This window comes from Xenopus laevis, chromosome 9_10L (genome assembly GCF_017654675.1).
Source record: "Xenopus laevis strain J_2021 chromosome 9_10L, Xenopus_laevis_v10.1, whole genome shotgun sequence".
NCBI classification, from domain to species: Eukaryota; Metazoa; Chordata; class Amphibia; order Anura; family Pipidae; genus Xenopus; species Xenopus laevis.
Window position 1 is genome coordinate 26,642,540 of NC_054387.1, and position 22,503 is coordinate 26,665,042.

Genomic DNA, 22,503 nt, shown 5'->3' on the forward strand with positions numbered 1-22,503 from the left:
CTTCTCCAGGAAGTCCTTCTGAAAGAAGGGGTCCTCAGGGGCTAGAGAAAGGAGGAAGATTACATCTTTTTCTGGCCACCTGGGAAAAATCCACAGACGATCAGTGGATTTTGGAAATCATAAGAAGGGGATACTTATTGGAATTTCAGGATCATCTTCCTCCTCCAAGATATATGATATCCCCACTGCCGAAACAAGGGGAGAAAAGGGAAGCCTTACTAGTTTGTCTTCATCGACTGTTGGCTCAGAAGGTCATTGTCCCAGTACCTTTTCAAGATCAAGGGAAGGGAGTCTATTCCCACTTCTTTCTTGTACAAAAACAATCAGGAACTTGGCATCCAATCTTGAATCTACAAGGAGTGAACCGAATTCTACGAGTTCAGAGATTCCGAATGGAATCATTGGAATCAATAAGAGCAGAAATATGTCCAAAGGATTGGATGTGTACAATGGACATACAGGATGCCTACCACCATATTCCGGTAGCACTCGTTCACCAGAGGTTCCTGAGATTCTGCATTCACAACCAGCACTTTCAATTCACTTGTCTTCCCTTTGGGATCTCCACAGCTCCATGGGTGTTCTCCAAGATTCTAGTATCACTGGTGGCCTTTCTGAGATGGCAGGGTGTGAGAATATTTCACTACCTAGACGACCTTATACTGCTGGCATCATCAAGGTCCCAAGCAGTCAATCACAGGGACATGGTGATAAAAGTCCTGCTAGACCATGGTTGGTATCTAAACTGGTCAAAAAGTCAGTTAGAACCAGCCCAGGAGGTCATTTTCTTGGGTGCAGTTCTGAACACCCTAAAGGGGGTGGTGAAACTGTCAACTCAGAGGCAGCAGGATCTGCAATTACTGGGGTCATGGATCCTTTCGACAGCCAAGGTTCCAGCGGCACTATTATCACGACTACTGGGGATGATGACATCTTCAATCCGGTTAGTGGCTTGGGCACATTGGCACATGAGGTTCCTTCAGTACCAATTGATCAAAACAGGGGGGATTGTCAACCCAGAAATCCTAATTCAAATCGATCAACCTCTGAGAGAAGCCATACAATGGTGGCTTCAGCCACACAGACTGTCTACAGGGGTTCCTTTATTTCCAAAAAAATGGGTCACCCTAACCACCAATGCATCGGGATCAGGTTGGGGTGCCGTCCTAGAAGGAAAAGCAGCACAGGGCTGGTGGCAACAGCCCTTTTCCGACATGCCCTCGAATGTACTAGAGGTCAGAGGTATTTTAGAGGCACTCACCTTTTTCCAGGACGAATTATTGGGAAACAGGGTCAAAATCAGAAGCGACAACACTACGGCAGTCGCATACATCAAAAGGCAAGGGGGAACCAGAAGTCTATCAATGCTGTCAGAAATAGAGCCAGTGTTTGTTTGGGCGGAAAAACATGTCTCCGAAATAACAGCGGTTCACATTCTAGGAAACCTCAACAAGGAAGCAGACTTCTTAAGTCGGAGTTCCCTGGATCCCCACGAATGGCAACTACACCAGAGGATCTTCAATCAGCTGGTAAAGGATGGGGACGTCCTTGATGCCTCAGCGAACAATGCCAAATGCAGAACTTATTTTTCCAGAAATCAGGAACCATAAGCCTCGGCAGTGGATGCCCTAGTACAACAGTGGCCAAAGGATTTATGTTACATCTTTCCTCCTCTTCTTCTGATTCCGAGGATTCTGGAGAAGGTGACGGAGTGCAGAGCAGAAGTCATCTGCATTGCCCAAGCCTTGTCCAGCATGGGACCTTCCGCTAGTTCTTAAATTTTTGTCGGAACATCCCTTTGAGCCAATTCAGGAGGGGCTAACCCGATGAGTGCTGATATGGAGAGGTGCCAGGAAAGGAAAATCACGGTAAGTATGTAGCAATTTTCCCTTTTCTGGGTTTCATTACAGGCAGCTGTTAAAACTGATACAATAGTTGCTAATACTGTTGCAAAATTGTAACAGTTCAAGAGTGCGCCTGAATTACTGAGCTGCCAGACTCAAACACCAGAGACAGGGACATTCAAATTTAAACTTAGATTTTGGAAAAACTGTAAAAAATAAACAATGGAAAGTAATTGGCAAAAGTCTTTATTTCTGGGGAACAATCTAAAGACAACTGAATTGAAAAAAGTGTTTGAAAGGTGAACAGCCCCTTTAAGCAATCTGGTAGCTAGGATCCAAATGACCCTAGCAACCATGCATTGATTTGAACAAGAGACTGTAATATGAATAGGAGAGGCCTGAATAGAAAGATTACTATTAAAAAGTAGCAATAACAATACATTTGTAGCCTCACAGAGCATTTGCTTTTTAGAAGGGAATCAGCGACACCTATTATTATATTATAAATAATGAAAACCAATTGAATTTGAGTTATATTCCTACCCCTTTAATACATATCCCTGCCTACTTTTGTTAGTACAATACAAACTAAAAAAATAAAAAAACAAGGGGTTTAGCGTAACCCACTTACTGCAAGTATATACTATAGATACATAGCTCTCTAGCATAAATAACATTTAGACAGGAGTACTAGTATACATGGCCTTTTATACAGGAGGAAAGGGATGCACTTGTAATAAATAATATATACTCAACATTTTGTCTGAATCAATTCTATGTGCTGCTGATCCCCTTTCTCTGCCCCTCTAAACCTGTCAGCACTGGGTCTCCTCCAATGTGTTCCTCCTCAGCCATAAATAAATTTGTGCAATAAAGCAGTTTGACATGCTGAAATATCGGCTAAACATCCACTCAATCTGTTTATGCAAATGAAATAAATCTATCTGTCCTTTCTAAATATTGATTATATTTCTTAATGTATAGCAAAATAAATACACGGATAACAGGAAAATTTGGCAAGGAGAGGGACAGACAGAGAGGAAGAGCCTAGCAATAAAAGAGAGCCATGTTGAAGACGTGTATCTAGAAACAATAACATTATGTATGTGACAAATGATATAAAAACCTTCAAAGGACTCATTAAACTGTTTAAACTAAACGTCTCATAGCACATGTAGGTTGTATAGAAAGAAGTCTCTGCTAATTGGGTTCTTACATAAATGATGCGAAAAGAGTAGTTTTTCATTTTGAAAAGATATATGTAAAGTGTTTATTTTATATATACACGCAACGAATTAGCTGCATTTGAAAGTGCACACTTGCAAAACCTCCGAGCAGACGATAACACCAATTGGCTTGAGAAACTACAACAACAACTGACTCGCTACACATCGGAACTACATAAATTCAAACAACACAAGGTCACCACAGTTAACGCAGACTACCAAAATAGGAAGGTCTATAGGTGGCTCACCGGGGGTGATACTAACTACACTAATAGATCAACAAGACCGAGAGGCCAGTTTTTTCCAAAATAAATTGATTCCTCACCCTACACCAGTAACTCATCAGACCTTGACACCCCCAGTAGAGGTCGTGGTTATAACAGAGGACGACGTGGACGCCATTTCTCACCGTACAGCCAGCATACGGAGTTACAGCCAGCTGGCACAACACCTCTGTCTAGCAACCCCCCTTTTTTAGGCCTTGGCTCTCAAACCAGAGACCGGGACGTCCGCACAAAAGAAGGGGTGGCAGGAAGCACCCGGTCCACAAAACAATACAGACCCCCGAGGAAGTAGTTTTTAATTTGAGCACTTATCAACTAACATTAGCAGAGATGTGTGTACTATCCAAGGGTTTATCCTTCGTTCCTACGCATTACACACAATCCCTAGACATCATGACGGACATATACAGGTTCCAACGATCGTTGAAACTTAAGGAGTACTTTAGGACGTCTACAGGATTAATCCAACCTTTCAAAAAACCAAGTCGCTTCGAACCCGCCAACACACCCAAGTCCATCGAAGCATTTTCACGACTCCTGATCGATGAAACACACAAACTGAAGACGATTAAGCATTTCACCCCGAATCTCAACAATGTCGAAAGGGAAGCGTTACAAAATTTAGCTAAAAACACCAACATTGTCATCAGACCGGCTGACAAAGGAGGCGCGGTTGTTGTACAAGACTATAAAGACTATCGCACTGAGATTATACGCCAACTTTCCGACACAGCTGTATACACTCAACTGCCTAAGGATCCAACTGCAGCCTTCAAACAACAAGTGGACTCAATCATACAGACTGGGTATAATATGGGATTCCTGACGGAGGACATCAGAGATTATTTAACACAGGAGTTCCCTATTTGCCCAATTTTGTATACATTACCAAAGATCCACAAGGATACAAACCCACCGCCAGGAAGACCAATCGTCAGCGCAAGAGATTCTCTATTACAACCTTTAGCCATCTTCGTGGATCACTATCTTCAACCCATCATGCAGGGAACCTTAACCTACATTAAAGACTCCGGTGATTTTCTGATTAAATTGCAACGAGCATCACCACTCCCCAGCTTGACTAAACTCGCCACTATGGACGTGTCCTCATTATATACTGTCATTCCCACAGATGTGGGGATTGAGACAGTAAAGGACTTCCTCATTGCACATCCTGACGCCAAAAGACCACCAAGTGAATTTTTGATACAACTACTGCAATTATGCCTCACTTGTAACTACTTCAAATTTGAACTTTCTTATTACCTACAGATCAGTGGGACCAGTATGGGGTCTAGTGTAGCTGGCGTCTCGTTTTTGACGCCGGCGCCCGTTTTTTCGACGCCGGCGCCCGTTTTTGACGCCGGTGCCCGTTTTTTTTTTAATTCTTCTACCATTGTGGTGAATTGGACAGTGGAACCTGTCCATAGCAAGAACAGATCGTCAATGAAGCGATATAGTTTATAGATGAAATGTCCATACTTGGATAGAATTAGTGATGGGCGAATTTATTCGCCAGGCGCGAATTCGCGGCGAATTTGCGCGATTCGCGTCCAGCGAATAAATTCGCGAAACGCCCGCGAAAATTCGCCGGAAAAATTCGCCGGCGTCAAAAAATTTTTTTCGAAAACGGACACCGGCGAATTTTTCCGGCGAATTTTCGAGGGTGTTTCGCGAATTTATTCGCTGGACGCGAATCGCGCAAATTCACCGCGAATTCGCGCCTGGCGAATAAATTCGCCCATCACTAATTCTATCCAAGTATGGACATTTCATCTATAAACTATATCGCTTCATTGACGATCTGTTCTTGCTATGGACAGGTTCCACTGTCCAATTCACCACAATGGTAGAAGAATTAAACTCCCTTCCATCAACCATACGTTTTACTGCTAATATCAATGACAGCCATATCTCTTTCCTCGACCTATCCCTTACTCTGACCAACAACGTGATCAGCACAACCACCTATAGAAAGTCGACTGATCGTAATACACTGCTGCACTTTACCTCTTGCCATCCACCACATACCAAGAGGAGCGTTCCATTTTCACAAATGATCCGGATGGAACAACTCTGATCAAACACAATTGCATGTGCAACTGGATGACCTGGTCACCAGGCTGACACAGAGAGGTTACAGTCCTAATGAACTCCTTGCGAGCAAAGCAAGAGCCCTTCTATATACACAGCAAGACCTCCTACAAAATACTACTAACACCAGAAGTGACACAGATAAAGAAAGGCTTATCTTCTCGACGACTTACACCCCAGATAAAAAATCTCTCACCAGTGCCATCATGGATAACTGGACAGTTTTTGAAAGGGACACAACACTCCCACCCATCTTTAGGAGTAAACCACGGATAGCCTATAGGAGAGGCAGGAGCCTGAGAGACATTCTGGTGAAAACCGACCCTAGCCATTGCTACCAGAAAGTGACCACATCCACCTGGCTCAACACAGAAAAAAAGGGCTGCTTTAAATGTCCGTCATGTATTACCTGTAATAACATGATGACTGGCTCCACTTTCAATCATCCTCACTCTGGGAAACCCATCAATATCAATTACAAAATGACATGTATGTCTAGATTCCTTATTTACTTTATCAAGTGCCCCTGCGGGCTTCTCTACATTGGGAAGACTGTGACGACATTCCGTGAACGTATGGCGAACCATCGATCTGCAATCCGAGCAGCATTGGAAACAGGGAAAGCTGACACACCGGTTGCTACCCACTTTCTTATTAACAGACATACCCTGGCAAGCATGCGCTGTATGCTGATTGACCACATACCACAACCACCACGTGGAGGCAACCGTGAGAAGATTCTACTACAAAGGGAATTGCGGTGGATTCATCGACTCAACACGATTAGCCCTAATGGACTGAATGAACTAATCTCTTATTCTCCATTCATTTTTAAGTGAAGCCCCCAACAGTATGACACACTATAATAAACCTGACTATTTAGTTCAGCGTTAGATAACTTGATCGGGAGGTCGGATTGACACAACTAATACCACCAGTGTCTGTGTACTGTAACATGCATCGAATGAGTTTTGTATCTATCTTGTGGTTATCTATGAAATCGTATATATTTTAACTTTTAAGTTTTGCACATTGAATCGATAATCCCTATTAACTTGTATGTTCCTAGTACCACTAATGATAGGTTTCGTTTTATCTCTATATTGATTGATTTACTAACAAAAGTAACTTGCATTATCCGGTACCCTTATTGGTTTAACTGAATGTTACCTTCCCCCCCCGGTCTACCGCATAGGTCAGTTCACATATAACTGCACTTCCCCTTCTTTTTCTTTTTCTTTTCCTCCACCAACGGATAGCCGGCACATTGGTTCTTTGACTTCTCTTTCTGCTAGTCATACTAGCACTCCTTTCATAATCCCCCTCTCGCACTTTTCTTGGGACTTTACCTTTGTCCCATCCTCTATCCCCATGTACTTCTATTTATTCTATTTTTTCTTTATTTTACTTTTATTTCTATTTTTATTTTTATTTTTATTTTATTTTTTATTATTTATTTTTATTTTTTATTTTTATGTTCATTTCATTTTTTATGTTTAATACTCTTTATCAATTTTTTCATGTTTAGTATTCTTTACCAATCTTTCCATTGCACGATAATCTGTGTAACTCCTGTGCCAAACGGAACGGCCTCCGACCTGAATCCAATTTTACAAAGACATCATCTTTCACCCACATAACAACCAAGGCGGTTCGGAATCGATCGGCTATAGTCAACTGACGGAGTCACAAGAAGAATTTCCCCTTAAGAACGATCCAGGGCAACCCACTCCAATTACCAAACTGGCAACATACGGTAAGCTACGGATATGGTTAAGTAGACTGCGATTAACACTCTCATTGAATATCTGTAAGCAACCCTAAAACTGCCAATAGTCGAGTGCGGATAACGAATGATCCCATGATCCATGTCTGTATAAGGGGCTCAACTCACCAGCGCTACAGTAGACGAGGGCCACTAAGAGATGTCCTCCGACTGCAAGATGATCATGTGAGCCATGTAAGTACTTATGGCGATGGACAATTTAAAGTTTGTGGCTACACATTTATTGAAACTTTGCAAATAAAAGACGCTGGCACCTGAGCACTGTTGATTGCATGTCACGGCTCTATGTGATGAGATCAGCGACTGAAATATCGCTACAACAGGCGATTTAAATTAGAACAGTTCCTGCATTAAATACCTGATGCCTACTGAACAGTTGTGAGAGATATGTAGGAGATACAATGCTTTAGAGTTGGAGTATTGAGGAGATTTTTGTATATGTCATAAAAATTGCGAAATGTAGGAAAGCTTTGCGGCTTGGTACTTTGGAGTAGAAAATCGTGCATACCCATTTTAGATTTGTCAGAATGTGTACTTTCCAAAAACATATGGTTTTCTGGGGTGAACATAAATTTTTGTACTTTTGCCCCTTGAAAAATGCTGTAAATGTGCTGATTTTGCAGTATTTGGAATTACAGAACTGTCTTCGATCTATGGCCCCTATACGCCATATACTTATGTGCACCTATGCATATTAGGCATCAAATTGTTCAGCAGACCCTTGGCTTTCATATTTAGGGTGCTTTTTCTTGGTATGTAATGATATGTGGGAGATACGATGCTTCAGAGTTGCAATATTGAGGTGATTTTCTGTAATGTCATAAAAATTGCCAAATGTAGGAAAGCTTTGCGGCTTGGTACTTTGGAGTAGAAAGACGTGCATACCCATATTAGATTCGTCAGAATGTGTACTTTCCAAAAACATATGGTTTTCTGGGGTGAACTTACATTTTTGTACTTTTGCCCCTTGAAAAATGATGTAAATGTGCGGATTTTGCAGTATTTGGAATTCCAGAACTGATAACTCATATGGGGTGTCTTCGTTCTGGGGCCCCTATACTCCACATATTTAGGTGCACCTATGCATATTGGGCATCAAACTGTTCAGCGGACCCTGGGCTTTCATATTTGGGGTGTTGTATCTTGGTATATAATGATATGTGGGAGATACAATGCTGTAGACTGGACACTTTGAGGTAATTTTTCAAAAATGTAACACATTTTTATAAAAACTGCTAACTTTAGGAAAGAATTGCAACTTGGTAGTTTGGAGTACAAATATATATTTACCCATTTTGAACTCGTTAGAATCTGTTATTTCCAATAAGGGGTCGTTTTTTAGGGTAAACCTACTGTTAGTGGAATGTTTGGCCTTGAAATCAGATGTATGCTGTTTTGTGGAGCGGTGCTTTGGAAATTTGGTAGTTTACTGCTTCGGAGTTTTCAACTTTCGAAGTGAGAAATCTCCATAAAATTATATATATTTGGTATTGGTTTGTTCGGGAGACACAGAACTTTCCAAATCTGCCATGTTCTCATGCATAAAATAAATTATGCTTCTGATATATGCGTTTGTATCATGTGAAACTGTTTTTTTTTTGGTTTTTTTATACACTTAGAAGCCCATATCTTTTTACAGGACTGGAATGACAACTAAATTCTAGCATATTTTGAAAGCTTAGGTTGTCCTGAAAAAAACAATATCTTGTTTTCATGGGTAAACTAAAAGACCCCCCCAGGAAAGTCCCCTAAAGTGAAAGAGCAAAAAATGTTCAAAAACGGTCTGGCAATAGAAGTTCCAACTTGGCCAAATTGGCTGGCAGCGAAAGGGTTAAAAGGTTGGGGAGCTTACACTCACAAGGAGCAGCCAGAGGTCTTTGGTCAGGAAATGAAAAAAGACTTTACATAAATGAATTGAGCTAAAGGCTATGTTTTTAAGTTTAAAGGTTCTAATTTCCTCAAATATTCAAAAGTCTGTGTTAATTCGGTCAGACAACAAAACAGTAGCTTCATAAATAAACAGAACGGGAGGAACAAAATCAAAACCACTTTATTTGGCATTAGACCTTTGGGATTGGGCTTTTTCCAATCAAATCAAACTACACGCCACATACATTTCCGGAGAGGAAAATGAATTAGCAGACGCTTTATCACGTCAAAAGATAACACTCTTACAAGTCTCACTAAAAAAGGACATTTTCCACAAAATAGAGTCACAACTGGGAGAAAGATCAATAGATTTATTTGCATCCCAGACATCAGCTCAAATAAAGAAATTTGTAGCCAGAACCTGGACAAGAAATGCATGGCGAATGGATGCACTTTCATTCCCATGGACAGGTTTAACAAACCTTTATGCCTTTCCCCCTCCATATATTCTCCTGAATGTTCTCCAATGGAGGGAGTCATAGGTCTAGTCCTGGTGCATCCAATGTGGCCATCCAAACCATGGTATCCACTGATACAACCCCTAATTTCAGGCAGGAAGGTTCTTTTGGGGTTCACTGTTTTCAGGGTACACAGGAGATAGTGAAGAACCTGCCAACACTAATGTGGATTGCTGCTCCAATTCCTTATACCAAAATCCTTCCTTGAAACATTCTAACATAAAGCTAATAAACTCTTCCTTTAGATCTAGAAAATGTAAAAAAAATATTCCCTCATTGCTGAATTTAATACTTGGATGTACCCTCATTTACAGGACGCAGATACAGAGATTTCACTACAATCTGCATTAGATTTTTTTAGCATACAAGTTTGAAACTTAAATTTCTTAATTGTAAATTTCACTAATAGTAAACTCTATTTAAAGGGATACTGTCATGGGGGAAAAAAATGAATCAGTTAATAGTGCTGCGCCTGCAGAATTCTGCATTGAAATCCATTTCTCAAAAGAGCAAACAGATTTTTTTATATTCAATTTTGAAATCTGACATGGGGCTAGACATATTGTCAATTTCCCAGCTGCCCCAAGTTATGTGACTTGTGCTCTGATAAACTTCAATCACTCTTTACTGCTGTACTGCAAGTTGGAGTGATATCACCCCCTCCCTTTTCCCCCCAGCAGCCAAACAAAAGAACAATGGGAAGGTAACCAGATAACAGCTCCCTAACACAAGATAACAGCTGCCTGGTAGATCTAAGAACAACACTCAATAGAAAAAACCCATGTCCCACTGAGACACATTCAGTTACATTGAGAAGGAAAAACAGCAGCCTGCCATAAAGCATTTCTCTCCTAAAGTGCAGGCACAAGTCACATGACTGGGGGCAGCTGGGAAATTTACAAAATGTCTAGCCCCATGTCAGATTACAAAATTGAATATAAAAAAATCTGTTTGCTCTTTTGAGAAATGGATTTCAGTGCAGAATTCTGCTGGAGTAGCACTATTAAATGATGCGTTTTGAAAAAAACATGTTTTTCGATGACAGAATCCCTTTAAAGGATAACAATCTGGTCAGTACAATCTAAACACATTTAATCAAACTACATATATAGTTTTTTGAAAAAAACTGCAGTTTCAAAAAATCCCTTACTTTGTCAAATGGGTTCATTCACTGAGGGAGTCAATACAGTGACTATATCAGTGACTATAACATGCAAAGTTCAGGAGCATGCTTAGATTGTAGCATTGCCAGAGCCACAAATGCAGCATCAAAAGTTGTATCACTTCCCATCATACTCAAAGCCATCAGGTGGTCTTCTCAGAGGACATTTTCTAAATAATATTGGAGACCTACAGAACAAGACAAACTCAATTTCATTCAGGCAACCACCAGGTGTGTGCTATCCTACCCAACAGCTGTTGCTAGGTAGCATCCTCCCGACGCACAAAGAGGAGTTTGCAGGAATCTACAGGATTCAACAAACCTACTTAAGATACAAAGTAGAAGATATTTCAGTCAACAAGATTCACACTGCAATTTTATTTCAATTGAATATCTTTTCCTTTCAAGGAATAAAGGGTTACACTGTTTCATTTCAAAAACTTGTTTTTCAATTTTATTTCTTAAAAAAATAAGTATACTTAAGGATAGCCATCGTCTTTCAAAAAATTCTGACAGCACTAGCTCTTACGAGAGTTAAGAGATCTTGTTCCTGTAACTTCTTCCCACTCTTTTCAGAGCATTTCCAGCAATCTATTCAGGAGGCTGCCGCCTAACCCAACAGATGTTGGTGGCTATCCTTATTCCCTAGAACAAATGGAGCTCGCAGATCATAGATTCCTGCAAACTCCTCTGTTTCTACCGGGTTTATCTGACAATTCATGATTTTAACTTCCACATTGATGATGCTTCACAACCCTGGCCCTCTCGTTTTCTCCGCCTAACCACCTCCTAATCATAAGGATGGCCACTTTCTGGATCTAGTGTTTACTAAAATACTCTCTCTCTCTGGTTTTAACAGTGAACCCTTCCACCTTTCTGATCACAATTTGGTTACATTTTCCATCTCTCACTCTCCGTGCCCACCTGCTTCTTCCCCTACTGTCTTAGTTCAGGATACACGTGACATTGACCTTCCAGCCTTAGCTCAGTCTTTCAGGTCCAGTCTCATTTCCTTTAAGGAAATGTCTGATCCTTATACCATGGTAAGTGAGTATAATCACATACTATCCTCAACCATTGGCTCATTTGCCCCTTTACAGGCTAAGCATACACAAGCATACACAAGCTCTAAAGCCACGACCCTGGCTGAATTCACAAACCAGATTCTTACGCTCCTGTATGAGATCTGCTGAACGTATGTGGAAGAAATCCCATACGCAAGCAGACTTTATTCACTATAAATTTCTATTGTCCTGCCTCAATTCTGCCTTGTCAAAAGCCAAGCAAGAATACTACAGTACCCTTATAAACAATTACAAATCCAACCCACAATGCCTGTTTCCTCTATTCAATACTCTTCTCCATCCGTCACCAACAGTATCAGTCAACCAGACACACTCTCCTCAGGACTTTGCTGATTTCTTTAATGACAAAGTAGAGTCCATCGCAACCAGATCCCTACCACTACTAATGTAAACCAGCTCCTCCTTCCTAAGCCCCCTTCTGCATGTCTTAAAGGAGAAGGAAAGCTACTGAGGCATTTTATTGCCAATAGATTAGCTGCAACAGTGCAAGCTAGAATGCTATATTTATTCTGTAGAATGTTTTACCATACATGAGTAAAAAGCTCTAGAAACTCTCTTGTTTGTTTAGAATAGAGCTGCAGTATTAACATGGTGTGACATCACTTCCTGCCTGAGTCTCTCCCTGCTCTGGGCTCAGATTACAGTAGAGAAGGGAGGGGTGGGGGAAGAGGAACAAACTGAGCATGCTCTTGCCCAGGGCAATGAGGTTTAAGCTGAAGGCAGGAAGTCAGATACAGAAGCCCATGTGTACACAATAGAAGGAAAGAAATGCAGTGTTTCTTTTGACAGGGGACTCAGAGCAGCACTACTATGGGAGTTTACTAGTATATTTAGATGGACCTTTCTGATAAGGCTTACTTAGTTTTAACCTTTCCTTCTCCTTTAATTCCTTCCCTCTGGTAACAATGTCTGAAGTCTCCAAGCTTCTCTTGTCCTCCCCACTCACAACTTGTCCGTTACCAGGCTGCATCTTGGCTCTCTTCTTACCTTTCTAACCAATCATTCACTGTCTCCTATGATAACAAAACCAGTTAATGTGGGGGTGCCGCAAGGCTCTGTACTTGGTCCGCTGTTGTTATCCCTGTACACTCTGTCTTTTGGAGATCTCATCCGTTCATATGGCTTTAATTATCATCTGTATGCTGATGATACCCAAATATATTTATCCACCCCTTCATTAACAGCTGAAACAGAGGCTCAAATCTCTAACTGCCTCTGGGCTATCTCAAATTGGATGAACCAGTGCCACCTCAAACTCAACCTAACAAAAACTGAACTTATCATCTTTCCACCTAAGCCTGGTCCTACTCCCCTATTTACCATCTCTATTAATGCATGCTTATTAATCCTGTCAACTCAGCATGCTGTCTGGGGGTAATCTTTGACTCCTCCTTCTCTGATCATATTAACACCACTGTCAAAACCTGTCACTTTTTCTTACGCAATATTGGCAAAATCCATCCCTTCCTTTCACCTGCTACATCCAAGACGCTCATGCATGCTCTCATACTATCCAGACTAGATTACTGTAACCTTCTACTAACTAGCCTCCCTAATTACCATCTCTCTCCTCTACAGTCTGTATTAAACACTGCTGCCAGAATTTTCCTCCTCTCATACAAAAGGGTACAGGCCCCTCCACTGCTGAATTCCTTATCATGGCTTCCTATAAAACAAAGAATAACTTATAAACTCCTCCTCATAACCTTCAAAGCCCTTCATTCCTCTGCACCTAACTACATCTCATCTCTTGTTTCTATGTATGCACCTGCCCGAAACCTCTGCTACTCTCAGAGCAACCACTTGGTTGTACCCCCCACTACTACTGCAGTTTCCCGTATCAAACCCTTCTCTCTTGCGACTCCTTACATTTGGAATGCAATTCCTGAATCTCTCAGGAGAGAATCCTCCTTCAGTGTTTTTAAAACAAAACTCAAAGACTACCTCTGGGAGCAGCTGGATAACACATGAACTAGCACTTACCGTATATACTCGCGTATAAGCCGAGTTTTTCAGCACCCAAAATGTGCTGAAAAACTCTACCTCGGCTTATACGCGGGTCAGGCTGCAAAAGGAAAGGCTGCGCTTAGGAGCTCCTGCGTGCTCTCACTCACCCCCATCCTGGCAAAAGTCTTCCTCTCTGACTGCTTCAGTGCGTCATCAGGAAGCGCCTCCCGGCTTTACACTGACCCGCAGTAGAACCCTGGCACATGCGCAGCTTTTCTTTTCTGCTGTCTGAATCAACTGGTGCTCGGCTCCGCTCCTCCCTTGTCACATTCCTGCAGCCCGATCAGATTACTCGGGCTGTGACACGGAGAAAGCAGCACGAAGAGAACGGGAGACTTGAAAAGCAGGAAGGGAGGGGGAGGGAGATCGAGCAGACTCGTGCAGCACAAGAGAGAGAGAGAGGGAGGACTTGAGCAGCACAGCACGAATTCCCTGGGATTGTTTCTCTGCCTGGCTGCATGCGGTGTGTGGTGGGATTTCATTTGGAGCTGGGACAGACTGTGGAGGTGAGTGTGTGCAGAGTAGAACTTGCTGCAACTTTCCTGTCACTTTTGGTCTGGCCACACAACTATGTTCAACCTTAGTCTCTCCAGCCCTTCTTCAGCTTCAGCCCCCCCACTGTGCTCAGTTCACTGGCTTCTAATTCACTGGCTTCTAGTTCACTGGCTTCTAGTTCGCTGGCTTGTAGTTCGCTGGCTTGTAGTTCGCTGGCTTGTAGTTCGCTGGCACACAGTCGGGATCAGGAGTGTGAAATGCATTTCTCCCCCTAGGCTTATACAAGAGTCAATAAGTTTTCCCATTTTTGTAGGTAAAATTAGGTACCTCGGCTTATACACGGGTCGGCTTATACACGAGTATATACGGTACATAACAGTGTAGCAAACGGTAACCCACAGCACCTTAATACCCCTCTGAATTGTGTCTGTATTTTACCCTCCCATTTAGACTGTAAGCCCTTCGGGGTAGGGTCCTCTAGCCTTTTGTTTCCTTTACACTGAGCACTTATTCTGTATTGTAATTATATTTTTTATATTTATGTGAATTGTATTTCTAATAATGCACTTATTGTTACTTTTCACTCCAATGACCCCTTGTTTGTTACTACTAATTTATTGTTTTGCTGTACAGTGCTTTGCCCTTGAGGAGCGCTTTACAAATAAAAATATACATACATACATACATACGTGTGTATTGAAAGGAATGTACATACGTGTGTATTTCTTGGAAATATCTTTTTCAGGAAAGATTGTAATTGTTACATCATAAAGAGGATTATCGTACCAGAGGCCACCCCATTAGAGGAAAATAACTTTAATTTGAAGCGGCGTAGGTGGTTCTTCACAGTAAGGGCAGTGAGGTTGTTGAATGCCCTGCAGGATGATGTTGTGTTGGCTGATTCTATTAATGCTTTTAAGAGGGGATTGGATATTTTCTTGGACAAGCATAATATCCAAAGGCTGTTGTGATACTAAAATCTACAATTAGTATAGATATTGGTATATATAGTTCCCATGAGTGTTTGGAAAGGTCAGTGCAAGTGTGTGGATGTGTGGATGCTGGGTTTCATTTGGAGGGGTTGAACTTGATGGACTTTAGTCTTTTTTTCAACCCAACTTAACCATGTATGTAAATCTGACAATTGAACTGAAAAAAAGTTTTGGAGGGTGAACAACACCTTTAACATTGACAACTGCTGCTAAGTCATCATATATGCAGGATACATGCACTGCAAGGCAAAAGTAGATTTAAAAATTATGAAAGGGGTATGACATTCAAATTATCAAAATAATGGAAATTGTAATTCTAAGCAAACTCTTGCTTGCAATTCTGCTGATCCTGATTAAATGTACCATTAAAACAATGTAGCAGTACCCAGATCCCTACAGCCAAAACTTCAGTTCCCACAATACCTTGCATGCTTTATGAATAACATACCTCTAATAATAATAATAGAACCACAAAAGTTATTGTGGCTGGCAGAGAGCCAACAACTGTTATATATAAAATAACTAACATTTAAAAATTAAAAATGAGTAATTAATTTATATTGGACTATATATTTTTTTTTCTGACCACAGACTTACAGAGCTCAGTGAACCAGGTGCAGTGTCTCTAACTGTTACAATTTCCTTCATTAGTTGGTACATTTCTTAGCAACTAATTTATCTATTATACTGTTGCTAGGGAGTATGGTAGTATGGGGGCCGCCATAGAAAAGTTTCATCAGTTTACTGGACTAAATTAAAACATTTTATTTGTAACCCTGCAACATATAATCTGTTTATCTGCCATGGACAATTTATGTCAAGAAAGGTCTGAATGGCAGGGCCCTAAAAACAGTTCAGCCCCACTGACTGCCAACTAAAGCATGAAGCAAATTATTTGAATGATTGCAAATATTGTTTCCAGGCCAGTGGGCACAATGTGTGCAATATGCTATCATAGACAGTCCAAGGTAGTGCCACAATAGCCTGGTGTTTCCATCATACAGTTACACCTGTATAATAATACAAGAAACAATGCAAAAGTTTAATTCATATAACGGATAGCATTTTTGGTTGCAGCAACATTTTTCACTAGTTAAAGAAAGAGAAAACAATCTTTTTCCATGGTCTTAAGAATAACAGATCCACAGGCTTGATATTTCAAAGCAGCAAAGCTTTCATAGCCAGGCCATCCTTGGAAAATCAAAGCATTTCCCTGTATCCAGACTCTCTCTCCCACATGCACATACCAAGAACAAGGCATTAATTATCGTTAATTATTCTTGCCCCCCTGCCAAGTGAAAGCTGTGTTATCTGCATGTAGGTCTACACAGAGATCATGTCATGTGAATTATTGATAACTTACCATACTCAAAGGACTTTGCAGAAGATGAAGGCAGCATAAGAGATCACCACAGGCTTAAAGGAGTGCGATATTTCTGGCTAAAGTGTATGGAACTCAGCTAGCAGCTCCATCTAACAAGCAATGTAACACCTATAGTGCTATCTAACCTGTAGTCCTCTGGTTACTGCAAAACTATGAGAAGCTTGGGGGAGGGGGGAAGGTAGTTTACCATTAACATGGGGTTTAACCCTTTAAACAGTTTGAGAACATTTTTCATCAGGATTTTCAGCTTCTGTTCTGCAATGAATTTAGCCCCTGTAATTATTTAAAAGTGAAAGCTCTGTTATGAATCCCATCAGTGACCACAGCAATATAAATATGTATCTTTAGACTGCTGCACACAAGCAAAATGACTGTACTGCATAAAGGTCAACACTGAAACTGTACAGTATAACCCTATTTATGCTAAGTACAATTACTATTAATCTGGGCAATCTTGCAACTGTATTTAGAATTCCAATTATTCCATTTTGCCTCTCTATGCAGAAATGCTACCTTTTCATGTAAAAAAAAAAACAGTTTATCTTTCAGATGGAGCAAATGTGCTAGCTTTAGAGAGCAGCTTCACATTTTTTTGGTTACTAGTGATGCTTAAGGGCACTCTTCGTAACCTGGCCTCTCGTACCCCTAGCACAATCCGGCCCAAGGTTGAGAAGAGAGTTTTCTGCCATCCCTCCACTGTGAAATCAGATAATCAGAGGGTGAACTCGGCACAACCAGCTACACAGTTAAACGTTACTAGTAACTCACAACCATCCCAACCGCTATGTAAAGACATAGGTTTCAGCCCAAAGACTCCTGACCCACAGGTATTGGGCCAGCTTGTGCATCACTACTGACTAACTGCACTAGGAATTGTAACCAGGCAAATGTAGACTATTAAAAATGACTGCCACACATGTAAATTACCTATATCTGTTTACAAAAGTGTCCAAATGAAGACCTATGGGTCACATATTCCATTACAGGATTTTAATGCCTCTAACATAGTACTACAAGTAGGGGACCTGTTATCCAGAATGCTAGGGACCTGGAGCCTTTCAGTAATTTGGATCTCCATATCTGCTAAAAAAAACCGATAGGATTGTTTTGTGTCCAATAAGAATTATATCATAATTGTGATCAAGTACAAGGTAACTATTTTATTATTACAAAGCTAAAAGTAAATTGTTTTAAAAAATCTAAATTATTTCATTAAAATGGAATCTATGGAGATGGCCTTCCTGTAATTTCAAACTTACTGGATAACAATTTTCCGGACAAAAAGATCTCATCCCTGAATTTTTGAAATACTTTGAATGGTTGTATGATGGCCCACTAGTCTGTCAGTTTTGAGATTAAAGCGCTTGTGTGCTAATTTTAATGATTTTGTAGATAAATCTTATGCTTTGAGAAATAGGCTTTTGTCTCGTGGCTATGACATGCCAGTTTTAATTAAAGCCTTGTAATACTGGTAATTTTACCAGACATGACTCTAGAGGGTATATTTATCAAAAAGTGATCCGATCCTAGAGGAAACCATACAAAGTGGGTGTCAATTTGTCTCTAGGAGATCTAAAATATTGTCACCTTTTAGAATTAAGAATGACACCAACCCTACGTGGCTGGAATATAAAGGTTGTTACATATGTGGTTCTAAAAGATATACAGTATAATATGCAGGTATATAACACTTTTTCGTCATGTATTAAAACCTTATAAGATTTACTAACTTATCAATTGTAATACACACTATGTAGTGTATCTGATAACGTGGTAAATGTGGCATTCAATATGTAGGACAGACAAGCAGGACCCTAAAGGAACATGCACAAGAACATATCAATAATATAAAAAATAAATCCGAGATTACAGTGGCCAAACATTTTTCAGATTACGTAGACATTTTTTTGCGGTACAAGGAATACAAAGTCTAGTATCTGACCAAAGAGGTGATAAGGTTAAAATGTTGCTACATTTAGAAACTAAATGGATATTTATGTTGACTAGATTTCCTTAGGGCAGGCATATCCAAAGTGTGGCATGGGGGCCAATTGCGGCCCTTTTTCAAATTTACACCACCCCACAGCCTCCATCATGAAATGAATAATAATGAAGCCCCCCAGCACCGTGTTTGGGCACATAAGTGAAATGATCTGGCTCTTGGTCTATACTGCTACCTGTGTGCTGAAGGTGTTAGCAATAGAAACGTACAAACACGTAGAGACGTAATGTTTTCGCATACTTCTTTAGCATACCTCTTTAGGGGTGAATTTGTCACTCGCGGCGCTTTGATTTCCGAAGTCACCCTCGTGAGGAAACTTCGGGCGACTTCAGAAATCGAAGCGCGGTGAGTGCATTGGTGCAGGAGTTTTTTAATTGAAGCAGTCTGAATACACGGGGAAGCAGTTCGGGGAGATTAGTCTCCCCAAAGAAGAGGCGTTTAGTCGCCGGGAGACAAAATCTCCCCAAATCTATAGGTGTGCCTTTACCCTAAGGCAGGGGTGCCCAAAATTTTTACATACGAGAGCAGCCAAATACTTTAAAGTACACTTTGTGCTCCTGCCTATGATGACTGTTCCTGCCTCTGAGACACAGGATCGCGTGCATGTACTAGTGCATGGGGGGGGGGAGATGATGCATGCAAAGTTTAGAGATGTATAGGAAAGCACTAGAGATTGATGGTCGTCGCTAAAGATACAAGGGGTGCTGTTGTCACTCAGTTCCCAATTGGTAGCATTCTGTGTTAGTGATTTTTATGGCATTATTTAAATACATGCGCTAATTGTAATCCCATTACAGCACAGAGAATAGCATTAGTATTCACAACTCATGAGGCCAGCAGCTATAACAGTTAGTGCCTTATTCCAAATCTTCTAAAGCACATTGCCAGGCATAAGTGAATGCTAAACAAAAAGTAGGTCAAAATGTAGTGGGGCACAATGAAGTTTTAGCAGACCATGGAGGAATGAAAATGGCTGACCAGCTGAAAGGCTTTAAAATGCACGGGGTGAGTGAGGGTGCCTCAGGCAGCAAAGGGAGGGGCACCCATTCATTGTGATGGATATTTTTAGGGAGAGAACAGAGTTCTGCTGCAGATAGTTAAGTATAGACTGAATGATTGCTATAAAAATATACAAGATAATGGTGTATGTTGTATATGTATGCAATAAAGACATATATACATATATAATATATATATATATATATATATATATATATATATATATATATATATATATATATATATATATATATATATATATATATATATATATATATATATATATATATATATATATATATATATATATATATATACAGGTATGGGATCTGTTATCCAGAATGCTTGGGACCTGGGGTTATCTGGATAATGGATCTTTCGTAATTTGGATCTTCATGCCATAAGTCTGCTAGAAAATCATGTAAACATTAAATGAACCCAATAGGCTGGTTTTGCTTCCAATAAGGATTAATTATATCTTAGTTTGGATCAAGTTCAAGGTACTGTTTTATCATTACAGAGAAACGGGTAATCATTTTTAAAAATGTTGATTATTTGGATAAAGCGGAGTCTATAGGAGACGGGCATTCCGTAATTTGGAACTTTCTGGATAATGGGTTTCCGGATAATGGATCCCATACCTGTCTATATATATATATATAAACTCCAACTATAGTCAGGTGATCCCACTGGTGTCTAATAAAAGGGCAGCCAAGTTTGGGAGTTTTACTTTGAAAGCAGCTAGTAAGTTGCAGGTAAAACGCATTCGTCCCTTTTATAAAATGTATAATGAAACCATAGAATTCTTAATGAATCAAATGAAAATTGAGCATAGGACTGGCCAGATATGGGATGACTTTGATGTAGTTGGCCAGCTTAAATATATTGCAATATATGGACAAACAATCCCTGTTTTGTTTAAAGGGTAAGGCATTTTTCAGTAGCAGTATGCACAAAATGTCTCTGTCTTAAATATATTGATAATGGGTTGAGTGCAGAGGAATCTTGTATTTGTCTATATGTATTTTGTGGTCACACCCTCATTGCACCCCCGCCTAATGATTTTAAAAACTAGTGGTGAGCACAACTTTCCCTTGTTTGTTATAGTTCTACAAGAGCAGTGACCAGCTCCATGTTGTAGCTCCCACCCCCTCCAACTATAGTCAGGTGATCCCACTGGTGTCTAATAAAAGGGCAGCCAAGTTTGGGAGTTTTACTTTGAAAGCAGCTAGTAAGTTGCAGGTAAAACGCATTCGTCCCTTTTATAAAATGTATAATGAAACCATAGAATTCTTAATGAATCAAATGAAAATTGAGCATAGGACTGGCCAGATATGGGATGACTTTGACGTAGTTGGCCAGCTTAAATATATTGCAATATATGGACAAACAATCCCTGTTTTGTTTAAAGGGTAAGGCATTTTTCAGTAGCAGTATGCACAAAATGTCTCTGTCTTAAATATATTGATAATGGGTTGAGTGCAGAGGAATCTTGTATTTGTCTATATGTATTTTGTGGTCACACCCTCATTGCACCCCCGCCTAATGATTTTAAAAACTAGTGGTGAGCACAACTTTCCCTTGTTTGTTATAGTTCTACAAGAGCAGTGACCAGCTCCATGTTGTAGCTCCCACCCCCCTCCAACTATAGTCAGGTGATCCCACTGGTGTCTAATAAAAGGGCAGCCAAGTTTGGGAGTTTTACTTTGAAAGCAGCTAGTAAGTTGCAGGTAAAACGCATTCGTCCCTTTTATAAAATGTATAATGAAACCATAGAATTCTTAATGAATCAAATGAAAATTGAGCATAGGACTGGCCAGATATGGGATGACTTTGACGTAGTTGGCCAGCTTAAATATATTGCAATATATGGACAAACAATCCCTGTTTTGTTTAAAGGGTAAGGCATTTTTCAGTAGCTGTATGCACAAAATGTCTCTGTCTTAAATATATTGATAATGGGTTGAGTGCAGAGGAATCTTGTATTTGTCTATATGTATTTTGTGGTCACACCCTCATTGCACCCCCGCCTAATGATTTTAAAAACTAGTGGTGAGCACAACTTTCCCTTGTTTGTTATAGTTCTACAAGAGCAGTGACCAGCTCCATGTTGTAGCTCCCACCCCCTCCAACTATAGTCAGGTGATCCCACTGGTGTCTAATAAAAGGGCAGCCAAGTTTGGGAGTTTTACTTTGAAAGCAGCTAGTAAGTTGCAGGTAAAACGCATTCGTCCCTTTTATAAAATGTATAATGAAACCATAGAATTCTTAATGAATCAAATGAAAATTGAGCATAGGACTGGCCAGATATGGGATGACTTTGACGTAGTTGGCCAGCTTAAATATATTGCAATATATGGACAAACAATCCCTGTTTTGTTTAAAGGGTAAGGCATTTTTCAGTAGCAGTATGCACAAAATGTCTCTGTCTTAAATATATTGATAATGGGTTGAGTGCAGAGGAATCTTGTATTTGTCTATATGTATTTTGTGGTCACACCCTCATTGCACCCCCGCCTAATGATTTTAAAAACTAGTGGTGAGCACAACTTTCCCTTGTTTGTTATAGTTCTACAAGAGCAGTGACCAGCTCCATGTTGTAGCTCCCACCCCCTCCAACTATAGTCAGGTGATCCCACTGGTGTCTAATAAATAGAGAATTTTACTTACCTACTTGACGTAAATTCCTTTTCTTCTAGTCCCGACATGTCAGTACACATGGGGCATTGCCCCTCCCAGACCTGGAGGTAGGACCT

At 40.3% G+C, this 22,503-nt stretch overlaps 1 protein-coding gene across 7 annotated transcripts in view; it reads right to left on the reverse strand.

Annotated features, from left to right (window-relative positions):
* The window catches only part of bahcc1.L (BAH domain and coiled-coil containing 1 L homeolog), a 220,223-nt gene that overhangs the window by 145,705 nt on the left and 52,015 nt on the right, over window positions 1-22,503 (reverse strand). The window contains exon 1 of one of the 7 annotated variants that reach the window (XM_041576472.1): window positions 16,726-17,819. The exons of the other annotated variants lie outside the window; for them this stretch is intronic. Within the exon in view, the coding sequence (XP_041432406.1) occupies window positions 16,726-16,762 (37 nt within the window). The 5' untranslated portion in view covers window positions 16,763-17,819. Of the gene's footprint in view, window positions 1-16,725; window positions 17,820-22,503 lie in introns of those variants that run through there. 7 annotated transcript variants of the gene reach the window in all.